The sequence below is a fragment of the Silurus aristotelis genome, assembly GCF_946808225.1.
Source record: "Silurus aristotelis genome assembly, chromosome: 21".
NCBI classification, from domain to species: domain Eukaryota; kingdom Metazoa; phylum Chordata; class Actinopteri; order Siluriformes; family Siluridae; genus Silurus; species Silurus aristotelis.
This window is the reverse complement of record NC_139594.1, coordinates 14,777,554-14,791,742: the sequence shown is the minus strand read 5'-3', so window position 1 is coordinate 14,791,742 and position 14,189 is coordinate 14,777,554. Positions and strand designations below refer to the sequence as shown.

At 38.3% G+C, this 14,189-nt stretch overlaps 1 protein-coding gene across 1 annotated transcript; it reads left to right on the top strand.

Annotated features, from left to right (window-relative positions):
• The first annotated feature begins 418 nt into the window (after nt 1–418).
• Nucleotides 419–6,256, top strand: heyl (hes related family bHLH transcription factor with YRPW motif like). Its single transcript, XM_083523236.1, has 5 exons — nt 419–831; nt 3,633–3,699; nt 3,811–3,894; nt 4,912–4,993; nt 5,079–6,256. Exons 1-5 carry the CDS (start codon nt 752–754, stop codon nt 5,747–5,749), a joined length of 984 nt encoding a protein of 327 aa, XP_083379362.1. The 5' UTR covers nt 419–751; the 3' UTR covers nt 5,750–6,256.
• The last annotated feature ends 7,933 nt before the right edge of the window (nt 6,257–14,189 follow it).

Here is a 14,189-nt window from a genome sequence, read left to right as displayed (position 1 = left end):
TGTGTGTGTGTGTGTGTGTGTGTGTGTGTGTGTGTGTGTGTGTGTGTGTGTGCGAGTGAAAGAGAGACTGCTGAGAGAGAGGAACAGAAGATGCGGAAGACAGAAGAGGCTAATTAAAAGGAGGAAAAATGACAGGGGGAAACAAAGAGAGAGAGAGAGAGAGAGAGAGAGAGAGAGAGAGAGAGAGAGAGAGAGAGAGAGAGAGAGAGAGAGAGAGAGAGAGAGAGAGAGAGGAGGGCTGATCAGGGCTGGGAAGGAGGGTAAGAGCGTGAGGAGAGTAAAAGAGATGAAGAGCCAAACTGGCAATTCTGCCAAAGAGTAAGAGAGACTGGTGCCTCTGTACAAAAGGGACCAAGGGAATGTAATTTGGCAAGTGGCAGAAAATAGGGGTCTATTGAAGAAGAAGAAGAAGACAAACGAGGATCTAGCTGAAACAGCAAGAGAACACTAATAAAGAGTCCCCAAACATAGACGTTTTTATTGTGGTTAGAGGGAACAGGACAGAGGGAAAAGACTTAGAGAGAGAGAGAGAGAGAGAGAGAGAGAGAGAGAGAGAGAGAGAGAGAGAGAGAGAGAGAGAGAGAGAGAGAGAGAGGCGTGCTCCTACCCGGGGCTGTCTGATCTAGTTTCAGATATTTGTAGGGGGTAGAAGATCTGCTTAAAGACTTCTTCCAAAGAATCAAACGCTGCTCTGTTTCCTTCTCCCAACACCAATTCACCTGGTCAAGAGCTGCTAAAGAGCTGTGGAACCATGAAGAGACCTCACGATTACAGCTCTCCAGATTCAGATGCGGATGAGCTGATCGACGTGGGCCAGGAGGACAGTTACTGGTGAGAATTATACTTATGCATATGCACACCTGGAGATTCCACCTTTCTTCCTTAATCCTGCAGAGGGCACTGCCCTGTAGAAAAACTGAGAAGGCTCGCTTATCTCATGTGGATTATGCATAGTACTATTCTTTTTATTTATTTATTAATAAAAAAATTTTATTTTTATGTAGGAGATTAAACTCCAATAAGACTTCACTATAAATGTAGAAATTTAAGATGAAAAGGTATGTGGCAGTTTTTTGGCAAAGCATTTGGAACAGTCCTGCTAAATCACAACAATGAATAAGTAATGATTCTTCATTGCAGGTTAAATTTAGGCTTTTTTTTCTTTCTAAATATTAAACTCCTTTGAGGTACATCTTCAAGAACAAGCCAGTTTTGGGGTTTACGTCTTATTTGAAGCCGGTAAATCTTTTGAGAAAATATCATGTGCTTTAAAGCAATACAAAGTATGTGGGACACGTTGCATCGAGTTTTTGTATCATGCTTGTGCTTACAAACGTTTTTACCTCTAATAATATAATAATAAGAATAATAAAAAGAATATAAGCATTCTGGCATTTAGATTTAAGCTCTAATTTGAGATTTAAGATTTGAACTCTAATATTGTCTTATAATTTAGCCTACCAGTACCAGTACTATAATTTCGATTTTATATATATATATATATTTATTTATTTAAAATTCATGCAGGCCTAATTTCAGATGTAGATGAAATATCGCTCATGTGTTTGTTTCCTCAAAAGCAAAACCCTACATGGTCAAAGTCTGACTTTAGCTAAACAATCGTTTTTCCCCGTCGTGGCATCAATTAGACGTAACTGGAAATGTTGAACAAATCCAGTTCGCTTTAAACAAGACATAATATTGAGTTTGCTTTATAGCCTTTTTGCACTGCAAGGAAAAGGCAGCCATTACGCCTTCAGGCTGATCAGTGCCCACTTTCTAAATTGTCATTGTATAATCACACTGCACGGCAAAATTATTTAGAATTTGACAAGCAGACGCATGTAATTGCTGAGTATCCTGGATTACTGCTGAAGATCCCGAGATTAAATACCACATATATAATTTAATAACATAAAAAATACACTGACACAGCATATAGATTTCAAAATGTAATCAATAGACAAAGGAAAGATTTGAACTAGGAGATTGTACTGATTAAAAAACAGACACAAGGACTTATTCTGTTGAACGCTTGGTTTCTGATTGGTTTAAAGGTGTTGATTAATTTTTGGAGGGTACAGCCAGTTCTAGGACATGTCAGTAGTTTATAAAGTGCTTATTTTAATTGTTTCTATACTAAAAGTTGTTTTTATCTTTAACGAATCATTTAAGGGGTTTCTATGCATAATTATTGAAATGGTGATTTTCTTTTTATAAAGTGTGTTTATTTAACATTAACATAAGGAATCTTAGTTATTAGAGGTGAAGCTTTTTCTTAAAATTTTCAGCCACACTGCATTTTTCTTCTTTCTGACTTCAAGGGAAAAACTAAAAAAAAAAGGCTGTTGAATTTATCCGTTATAATAATTCTAATAAAAGGAAGTTCGGACTATCTAGTTCAAATCGTCCCATTATTGTAATGTGTAATTTTTGGTGATTTTCATGTAGAAAAAAACGAATAAAACCCTTTTTGTTGAACACCTGCCTGGGCACAGTTTAAACGAACCAACCAATGAACAAACAACCAAACAAGAACCCAGATTCAGTTTCTAAATGAGGGTCAGTTGTCAACTTTGAGTAGCTTTTAAAGACTGTAGATAGTTATGATAGTCAAGGTGACACGTCAAAGGGTTGTTTAGAATGACCAGAGTGAAACTGATCTTAAAAAATCTAGTTGGAAAAATCTTTTCTGTTTGAGTGTAAGTGCCCTACTTATAAATGCAACATAATTTAAACATGAAGACTTTGGTATTCCTCCTCTTGACCTTAGTTGTCTTCATTCGTTCACTTTGTCATGTCAGCTTTGGTCTCTTTTTTTAATATATCTGTCACAGCTTTGCAGACAAATCAGGCGCAGATTTAAGAATTGTTCCAAATTTTCCTTTGAAAGGCACCATAAAGGAGTTTCATAAGTACATGTTTTTAGGTTCTAAAGCGACATGTGCAAATTATGTACAGTCATGGAAACGTTTAGTGCTCTGCAAGAAATGTGTGTCTGAAGTAATAAATATCTGCGTTGGCGTCACATTATGTTTTAGTTTAGAGATCAAACGTCATAACATAATGAGCGTGTCTCAGCTCAATTATGGTCTTTAGATGAGAGTAAATATGTTTAAGGCACCAGGAATACACAAGCAAACAAATAGTGTAATGATTCTGGAAAAGAGTTTAGCGGGGGCCAAAGCAAACCAGATCCACACTGCGGGGTCCTTTAGAGGATTCGAAGAAGACAAAGTGCATGCAAATCCCGTGGTTCTCTCGTGCCCTACAGATATGTGATCATCATAACTTCAGAAAAAAGAAATAAATTTTTTTTATGTTTTATTTTTTAAAATGCAAAAAGCGTATCATATCATCCAGGCGCTCCTGTGTCTTGCTGTTCTTTGAATTCAATTAGGTTGCATTTGATGAGTTGCAACTATGTTTCTGCATTGTATTAAGCACAATAATGACAACAATATGCAATGACATCAAAGCCTTTAATCTGTCTTTCTTTTGCTCTCTTTTGCTCTTTCTCTCTCTCTCTCTCTCTCTCTCTCTCTCTCTCTCTCTCTCTCTCTCTCTCTCTCTCTCTCTCTCTCTCTCTCTCTCTCTTCTTTCTTTCTTTCTTTCTTTTCTCTATGTCTCAGTTCTGTCACTGGGTCTATGTCTCCCAGCAGTACTTCACAGATACTAGCCCGCAAGAAAAGAAGAGGGGTGAGTTTATTGTTCCTCCTCTTCACTTTTTTCTCATTTAATTGTTTCAGACATCAACCAATTATGACAAGCGCAAGATTGCATTATGATTTTTGTTTGTACTTTCTGCAGATAATTGAGAAAAGGCGCAGAGACAGGATCAACCATAGTCTGTCAGAGTTGAGGAGACTTGTACCCAGCGCCTTTGAGAAACAGGTACGAGAGTCATTGTTGTAACACACATATTAATAAGTTAGAGAAGCAGTATTTTAACTTTAATAATGTTTTAATCATTTATAAAGCCCACACTGCTACAAAACAAATTTTTCCATCAGATACAATGTCATAAGACCTGATTTTTAAAGAAAGGAAGCAAGGTTTGTTTTTGCCTAACTGCCACTGTCGGGGCCCCTAAGTAAGGCCCTTAACCCTCAGTGCTCCAGGGGTGCTGTATCATGGCTGACCTTACACTCTGTCCCCAGCTTCTAATATCGCTGGAATATGCGAAAAAAGAAGTTCACTGTGCTGTAAAAAGTACACGTGACAACCTTTTTTTACATCAAAGCAACAAAGTCTCCTGTGTGCCACCACAGAAAATCATTCACACTTGTGTTAAAAAAAAACAAATCATGTTTGAATATCAATTCCAAACCACGGAGCTAAGGGAGCAAGCGGTTTTGCTGACAGAGATGAGTGAGACAGAAAAATCTCTCTGCTGTCAATCACAGTGAAACAGCAGGACATGCTGGAAAAGGGTATATAGCTTTTTTTCTCAGGGGGTGTTTTCTCAGGATTAGCTGCTGGATAAGATGTTTTTGCTGGTTTCACTTGAAGCTTTGTCTCAGAAAAGGTTTGTTATCACCGTGAAAATTGACAGTTTCGAAAAAAAGTCGTAGCTCAAAGGTTAAGATGTTGGACGGTTGGATGTTGTGATGGTTTGAGGTTGTGAGTTCAAATGCTGAAGCAAGGGCCTCTGGATAAGGGTGTCTCTCAAATTATGTACATTTATATAATCTGGCAAACACCCTATGCAGAACAACATTCATCTGAGCAGTTGGCACTGCAGTGGCATTTTGGAGGTGCTGGGATTTGAACTTGTCATCTTCCGGTTTCAATGCCTTAACTAGTGCGCTACCACCTCCCTAGCCAAATACTGTAAATGTGAAGCATTTTAAAATCATTGCTATAAGTTAAAAGCATAGAAATCAGTTTAATTGAACTTTTCCTTCTTAGGGTTCGTCTAAACTCGAGAAAGCCGAAATTCTTCAAATGACAGTGGATCATCTGAAACTGTTGCATGCCATGGGATCAAAAGGTGAGTGGATTAAATGGATTGTTCTGTATTTTGTACATTTGTGATGAAAAAAAGAGTACTGAAATGTGACTATTTTACCTTCAAGGTTATTTTGATGCCCGTTCGCTAGCAGTAGACTACAGAACACTGGGATTTCGTGAGTGTGTGGGCGAGGTGGTGAGATACCTCGGTTCTTTGGAGGGAGCAGATTCTTCAGATCCTATTGGTGCCCGTTTGGTGTCCCACCTGAGTCAGCGTGCCAGTGAGCTCGACCCTTTGCATCAGAACCCAGCAGCCCTGGCCTTTCCTCCATGGCCTTGGGGCTCCTTCCCTCAGCTCGGTAGCTCCTCTAGCCCCGCCTCCTCTTCCCCTTTTCCTCCGGCCAACCGCCGAGACATGGCCCCTCATGCTGCTGCGACTCTACTAGCATACCCTTCACCAGCCCTGTGTTTGGCACCGCTGGGAAACCAGGCAACACTCTTGAGCTCTGCATTATCTCCAGTGCACAGAATGTCCTCTGTTTCATCACACTCTCATAGACTGGCACAGCCATCCACAGAGAGCTCAAGAGTTCCTTCACCTCTGCATTCCGTCCCACCCCGTTCCCACAACTCCTCTTCCCCTTCCTCTAATTCCACTTCGTCTCTCTCCTCCACTTTATCTGCTGGTCACCCTCAGGTTTCCTTCAGACCCTTTGTCGCTCTGAGATCTCCAGCACCACTGATCAGGGTCAGCAAGTCAGCACACAGTTGGGGAACAGAGATTGGGGCCTTCTAATTTTACTAGAAGACTTTTTCAGACTTTTAAGACTTTTCACAAATATGCAACTCATACCTTATTGGGACAAGAGAACTATGCTAAATCCTGAGTAAATACCATTTGGGTTATAGCTATTACAAAATGTTAAGAATGTATCCTCTTGACATTTCCTATGCTGTTACTTAAAACAAGAAAAGATGTCACCCCAAATGGTAGCAATCAAGCAAGCTACATCCACATTCGCATTCAATTAATAATTCGTATTTAAGTGATTTAGAATCATATTCCAGAATAAAAAAGCATGACTGCTGAGAAGGGACTGGGGAAAAAGGGGGCCTCACTCTAAACAAACCAATGTAAACACAAATTCTATCATTTCCACTGATGTATTTTTTTGACACATGCATATGCTTGCTTTTTAGTTTCCTCAGTCATTTACATATCATTACTCAAATATCTTTATTCAGATTATGTTATACGTTTGACATGAAATTGCTTTCATAAAGACAAAAGTGCCTTATCATATTAGTGTGTTGCAAGCTTTTTCTCTGGGCAAGCGTATCAACCAACTGGCAACCGTTAGATGGCAGCAAGCGAAAGTCTCTTGTAAATGAACCACCATGACATCAGTCAGCTAGTGAACATATGCTGGAGAAGAAGATAAAGTACTGCATATGTCACCACTTGCTCAATGTGTTTCTGGTATTAGGCATTACTCCGAGCTTGATGTGGCTGTGGGTTCGATTACTTGCACACCAGAAACCATTCTTTGGAGTGTAATAAAATCAGTGGCTTATTAATGCTCAACAGGAAACACCAAAAAGCTGTTGTTTTGATTTTTATATCGACTGATTTAATGTATTTAATGGCTTCATATGTATAAGTAAATTTTGAATATAGCTTTAATGTTGCCAAATTAATTAAAAATTCAAACAAACTTTGGATTTAGATATAATATATCTATATGTATAATACTTTTTAGGTGGCCAAGCATTGAAGATGCCTAGGAATCCTATTGCTATTCTACCTCTCCTATTATTTTTCTTCTTCTTCTTTTCGTTTTTTTTTGTTATAAAGTATTCTACAGCATGTAGAAACACTGGTAGAAAGTTGAGAAATTGGTTACACTGATTCAGAAAGATCTAAGAAACAATAGGAATAAATTTGGGGCAAGTGCTGCCAATGCTGTAGCACCACCACTAGGTCAGATTCGGAAATAAATAAAAGCCTTCCTAGATTTTCATAGATTTCCTGGGCAGAGGTGAGTTAAATGCTGTTTTAACTCACCCCTACAATGGTCTTATATATATATATATATATATATATATATATATATATATATATATATATATATATATATATATATATATATATATAAAATTTCTGTCCTAATTTTGTCTAATTTGTCCAAATCTAGCACTCATAATATAAAGAATAAACTTTAGAAAAGATATAAACCCCAAACCTGGTAGGCATCTTCAGGATCATGTCAAGCACAAATTTAATGGCAATGCCACCTAAAGGTCAAAAGTTACAATATAATCCTAGGAAAACAAATCTGACTACCAATTTTTCTGCTCATCTATAAAATGTTTAGACATCGTAAATATTGCCTGAACAAATTTTTTTAAAGGAAACAAATATTTTTTAAGGAATTTGGATATTCAAAACTGATTTGTTTTCTCAAAAAAACAAGAAGTATCTTTAAGACTAACTGTAAGTGGGAAGTTTTATGTCTGCACCAACTTTGTTGTATCATACGAAGTATAAACTACAGTTCAACTACAGTAGAAAACTCAAGTGCACTGTCTGTCGAACATGTCAAAAATCTGTCTATCTAGTTAAAAGGACAGACGGACGGACGGACGGACGGACGGACGGACGGACGGACGGACGGACGGACGGACGGACGGACAGACAGACAGACAGACAGACAGACAGACAGACAGACAGACAGACAGATAGATAGATAGATAGATAGATAGATAGATAGATAGATAGATAACAGGTGCACAAAATAAAACAGGCAAACAATTTAATTAACACAACTGATTAGAGGACATTTTAAAAAGAAATAAGAAAATCAATAAAAGTGTAAACTATTTCACAATGTGAAGGGGAAGGATCTTTGGGATTCTTTAGAATCAGAGGAATTTTGCATGTCTGGCATAATGCAGCCCAGCCTCTTCAGCTCATGTACACAGTCTGATTCCTGCGAGCTCTGCCATGTCTGCTGCTCATTGCCAGAGAGTGCCCACAGTGGCCCAGGCTTGTAGGCTGGTTTTAGAAATGTTACAAACGTTAACATTATGCTATTACACATTTCCACTGTATTCCATGGCTAAAAGCAAAGCGCAGGTTTCAGCTGTAAGTATAGAACCTTGTCCAGGAATTCAGATGCCATGGTGCTGTGGGTCAACTGCTAATGCAGCAAATACAGGTTTGTGCACAGGTAGGTGATGATTAAAACTGTTGTGGAAGATAATTAGTTGAGTTACTGACTTAATCGTAAAGGGTAATTGTAGCTTTATATATAAAGCTAATCTAGCTGTATTTAGATCCCTTGATGGAATAGAGTAGAAATGCTTCTCAACAATGATATAACTATAATGAACGGACATTCGGTGCCACCCAGATGGCAGGTTCCCCTTTGAATCTGGTTCCTCTCAAGGTTTCTTATTAGGCCCTGAACTTATGGATACTAACATATAAATTCATTCATACCAATTCATCTCTGTAAAGCTGCGTTTAAAATGAATTGAAATGTATTGAGATTAAGACTGCAAGTTGAATGTCCAGCAGAAGTGTAGAGTACTATTACAAATTAAAAGTCTCCAATTCCAATATGACTTGGGTAGAAGTCTTAGAGCAGGGGGGGTCCAATCTTTTCCACAAAGGGCCTGCAAGTTTTGCATACAAGTTTTAATTCCAACCAAGCAAGTCTACACCAAATTCTACCTGTTTAATTCTAATGATGTTAATTTTTAATGACTTATCAGGTGTGGCCCTTGGTTGGTATCAGTATCTGATTTGAACTCATATTGAATGTAGGCTTAAAGTTGCACTAAAGATCAAGTTAAAGTCCTCAACATCAAGATACAAGTAGAAAACAGTTGATTGAACACAGTTTGGCAGCTTTCATGATATAGTCAGGACCTTTAATCTATTAATTTGTGTTTATGGACACAAAGTTCCATCTTTTTTCATGTCATTAAGCACAACTGCCTCCCTCTGGCTCCGTCTCCATAGCAATCGATGCAGAGGTTCAATGGTAATGCTGACAGAAATGCCAAAGGTAATCTTTTTCCCCTATTTTTATCAGAGAATAAGGCACAAAATATACGGTTAAGGTAAGTGTTAGGGTGATACTGTAATAAATGTGTGTGTCTCTAATTAATGCAGTTTCCTTAACTGGGAGAATATATTACCTTTATTTTCACTGGAAGGAACCAAAGGCACCAAAAATACTTCATATTGAAATACATTACATAGAAAGTCGTCCTGAGTGATACGAAAAAAAAGAGGGAAATTCGTGTCTATGAAAATGAATCAATAGATTGCATTTATGAAATAGACACACATACAGTGAGGAAAATAAGTATTTGAACATCCTGCTATTTTGCAAGTTCTCCCACTTAGAAATCATGGAGGGGTCTGAAATTGTCATCGTAGGTGCATGTCCACTGTGAGAGACATAATCTTAAAAAAAAAAATCCAGAAATCACAATGTATTATTTTTTAACTATTTATTTGTATGATACAGCTGCAAATAAGTATTTGAACACCTGAGAAAGTCAATGTTAATATTTGGTACAGTAGCCTTTGTTTGCAATTACAGAGGTCAAACGTTACCTGTAGTTTTTCACCAGGTTTGCACACACTGCAGGAGGGATTTTGGCCCACTCCTCCATACAGATCTTCTCTAGATCAGTCAAGTTTCTGGACTGTTGCTGAGAAACATGGAGTTTGAGCTCCCTCCAAAGATTATTAAATAGGATAAGATGCAACAGTGTTTGCTTGCTATATGCTTTGTGGCATCTTTGTGTGTTTCTCTCTGTGATTCAATAACACTTCATTCCTCCATCTGAAGTTTCTGGCCTGCACCCCTCCCCGTGGGAAAGCTGGCCTTGTGTGACTGTGGTGGCCCAAGCTGGAAGCTGTGGTGGCAGCCCTGATTTTGGTGCTGCCAAAAGAATAACAGGCCAAAGGAGATTCTTATACACACACTCTCAAACACACACACACTTACACGAGAGGGAGTCTAAAATGATGCCACATACACGCACAGACACACACTCTCCTGCCCACATCCAGCAAACCACTCATCCAGCCCCGCGTCCTGCCGTGTGGATCCACACTTCAGCCCTTACAGACACAGAGTCCCACCACAGCTGAGAACAAACACACACACACACATACACCCACTGACACATTCTGTCATCTTATATGTGCAAGCACGCTTCCTTTGAAATCTTAAAAAATAAAACCCTTACAAACAAAAACCACAAAACCAGAAACATGCATTTCTTCATACATTCAAAAGGATCACTTCAAATCATTCTAATGTGTCACTCTTTGATGTTCAGACAAACACTTTAATTGCGCTTCTTGAGGGAATTCCATGTAGTCGTACTGTTTCTAAAGCACTGTCAACACCAGTATGTACCAATGTTCCAGCTGCCCATGTGATACACTTTAGTGTGACTCTAAAATGGGTTTTTTTATGTAAATACTGTGTACATCCTAGGAATAGCTGCTGCAACTACTGGGCCCTTAAGCAAGGCCCTTAACCCTCAAGTGCTCAGCTGCATGAATGAGTTGATTCTAAGAATGCCATAAATGTAATCATTAAGACTTTGCTGTGCTTATCGCAAGGCATTTCACAATATCTTTCTCAAAGGACCAGTAGTGATAGTTTAAAAACATTGCTGTACAGTTTTATGAAAGATTATATACATTGTACGATACATAAACAATACCAAAAACCTCCAAATAACAAAAAATGTAGGTTTAAATGAATGTTAGTATAAACAAAATAACTACAAAGATACAATATAACTAACTATTTTACAGTCAGGAAAGAAAATGATTTTATTTTTCTAATGGTTGGTGTAGCCAACATTCTGACATTCAGAAATGCAAAACAGCAAAATGCAGACCAACCACTTTCACGTCCAGCCAACTTCCATTTGGGTGATGGAGACAGGCTTTTGATTTAGAACACAATTATGTGAACAATTTGCTCTCTAGAAAGTGATGTCTTTGCATGTTTTTGGGTTATACATTCTCAAAGTTTCTTTTCATATAATTACAAATAACTACAAGTGGTTAAATGTTTGAAGATTTATATGGAATTACTATTGCAACTGTCCGATGAACTATATGACCAAGATCAAGCTCACAGCAAAGCCAAATGTCAATCATGCACATTTACAGCATTTGGCAAACACCAAATATTTGTGTACGTTATTAATTATTGAGAAAACTTAGCTGTTGAGACTTTCGGGACTTCCTCAAGGGCCCAACAGTGGCAGCTTGGTTGCTAACAACAAGAAGTCAAAATTCTTGACCTTCGGCAATTTGAGCTACAGAAGCTCGTCTGTTAGATCGGACCACACTGGTCAGCCTTCGCTCCCCGTGTCCATCAATGAGCCGTGGCAGCCCATGACCTTGTTACCACAGGTTCACCACTGTTCCTTCCTTAGACCACTTTTGATAGATACTGACCACTGCAGACTGGGAACATCTCACAAGAGCTGCAGTTTTGGAGATGCTCTGCCCCAGTCATCTAGCCATCACAATTTGTCAAACTTGCTCAAATCCTTACGCGCGCCCATTTTTCCTTCTTGTAACACATCAACTTTGAGGGACAAAATGTTCACTTGCTGCCTAATATATCCCACTCACTAACAGGTGCCATGATGAAGAGATAATCAGTGTTATTTACTTCACTGCTCATAATGTTATAATGTAATAATGTTATGCCTGATTGGTGTAGAGAAGCTACTTCACTGATCTGTGTTTCCCAGTGCCTCTTGTTTGTTTAAACACCATTGTGTTTGTTCATGCTGAATGGAAGAATGTTGTCACTTTGTATGGATGGTCGTTTATATCTTACCTGACACATTTAGGTTAGTGACTGGCCTGAAAGTGAACACTGGCATTACTGTATACAGCGCATAAAAGTATTCAGACTCCCTTCATGAAACGATTACATGGCATTTTCTCAAGAAGAGCAGTTCAAAAAGTGTGATGCATGCATTTGGTTTTGGGATTACTGCTTGTTAGGTTTTAGATTTCAAAAGGAAGATGTTTGCACATATTGTATTTGGGAGGTAAGTATGTGTCAGTGGTTGCGTGTGTGTGTTTGTTCTTAGCTGTGGTGGGACTCTGTGTCTGTAAGGGCTGAAGTGTGGATCCACACGGCTGGACGAAGGGCTGGATGAGTGGTATACTGCATGTGGGCAAGAAAGTGTGTGTCTGTGCATTTATGTGGCATAATTTTAGACTCCCTCTCGTGAGTCGTGTGTGTGAGTGTGTGTGTGTGTGTGTATAAGAATCTTCTCTGGCCTGTTATTCTTTGGGCAGCAGCAGAGTCAGGGCTGCCACCACAGCTTCCAGCTTGGGCCACCACAGTCACACAAGGCCAGCTTTCCCACGGGGAGGGGTGCAGGCCAGAAACTTCAGATGGAGAAATAAAGTGTTATTGAATCACTGAGAGGAACACACAAAGATGTCACGCAACAAATCAGACCTTTCTTCCTTTTACACAGCTGAAAAATGTCTTTAAACTACAGGACCTCTAGTGGTGTCTCTTAGGGCCTTGCTACTTTCTCAGAGGTTCACAATTCCTTTTGGAAAGAAAGAAAGTTTCAGAAAGGTTTGCATGTTGTATATGAAATCTGAAACATACCTAATAATGAAGCATTTGTGTGGAATGTGAAATCAGTCAATATGGATGAGAACTTACCGGGAGTTACGGGAGTGTTCTGCAGTTAGAATCTGCCTATTTATAAGGAGGGAAGCATCACACAGGTGTTTAATTCCCATTTGCAGGCGAACCTGCCAGGGCCAGTCATGTGGTGAGGCGTGAGGAAAATCCTATCCTTAACCCACATGCACAGACATTCCACAGTACATGCATAGTTAATATATTTCTGTATTGACCTTATTGCCACTAAATGACTTTAAACTTTCTAAAGTGGCTCAGTGCGTGATTGAGTGAGTAATCAACTGAGTAAACAAACACATAAATACATACATGCACCCTCTCTTTTACACATACACTGAATTACAATTATTTTGCACAAATAATTGTAGCTATTTTGTGTCTAGTGTGTTGTTTTGCTTTATTTAGCACCTTGGTCTAGGAAAAACACTGTTTCCTTTAACCATTTACTGTACAACCTGTATATGGTTGAAATGAAACATGAGAAAGAAATGGAATTCAGGTATTTTGGTATATCAGGTAAACAATTTGGCCAAAATGCTAAAATGTTTGCTGTCCAACTTGAAAAGTGGAAGTTGAAACTTTTGATATTTAGTCCTTGCAGTGGTGCCATTGCCAATGACATGAGTTCATTCATGTTGCATCATACCGCATAAGCAGGAGTGTTTAGCATCAAAATGAAGGCCTCCCCAAACTATTATGAAGAAGAAGAAAAAATGTTTTGCTTTAGCTAGAAATTCTCTTAAATTAAAAAGTTTTAATGGCTAATATACTCAATTATACATATTCATGATGATTACAGTATACAAAATAAACATTAGAAGATGCAAAACATCCCACAACTATGCTTAAATGATGTGTTGAGTGTCATGTAAAACAAGGATAGGTGAACGCTTTGGAAAAATGTAATAAAGAACGTGAGAGAATAAGAGCTGTGAAGTGTGAAGCGATATATACAAGTGCTAAACAAAGTGACAAGAAACAGATGTAAGTGATTAGTGACCCAAGAAAGGGCAGGGGCTATTGGGTAATGTAGTCCCTAGGCATAATTCTGACAATGAGCTTTATGCTTATTAAGTGGTGTTTATATAAAGCATTATAATAGGGAGTGAATAAGGAATAAGGTATATGTGAGAGTAAATGAATAAAATGTTACAGCTGCTTACTCTTCTGTCTTTAAAGTAAGCTAAGAGATTTACTCTCATGCTTGTATTTTGTATCAGGTGCAGCAATACAATATTCACAATGTGCAAATAAAGAGACTGAATGATTTGCACATTTCTCAGTAGACACCAAAATTTGATTTTACATTTCCCAATATTGTTTTAAAATACATACAGTATATAATACAAAAATAACAAAAATCCCTGCAATGCCTTCAAAATGGTCCAAAATTGATAACAACTAATGAACTTCAGGAGATCTATTTTTCTGTATGCTGTTTGTACACTGACTGTAACAAAGTAATATTTAGCTAAAAGGATGCTCCTCAGTATAGGCACGGTGGCA

Bases quoted from the DNA above. Each gene is read 5' to 3' on its own strand.
- heyl (XM_083523236.1), top strand. From the start codon at position 752: ATGAAGAGACCTCACGATTACAGCTCTCCAGATTCAGATGCGGATGAG. The intron at 832-3,632 runs GTGAGAATTATA...TCTATGTCTCAG, and splicing joins GGCCAGGAGGACAGTTACTG to TTCTGTCACTGGGTCTATGT. The intron at 3,895-4,911 runs GTACGAGAGTCA...TTTCCTTCTTAG, and splicing joins CCAGCGCCTTTGAGAAACAG to GGTTCGTCTAAACTCGAGAA.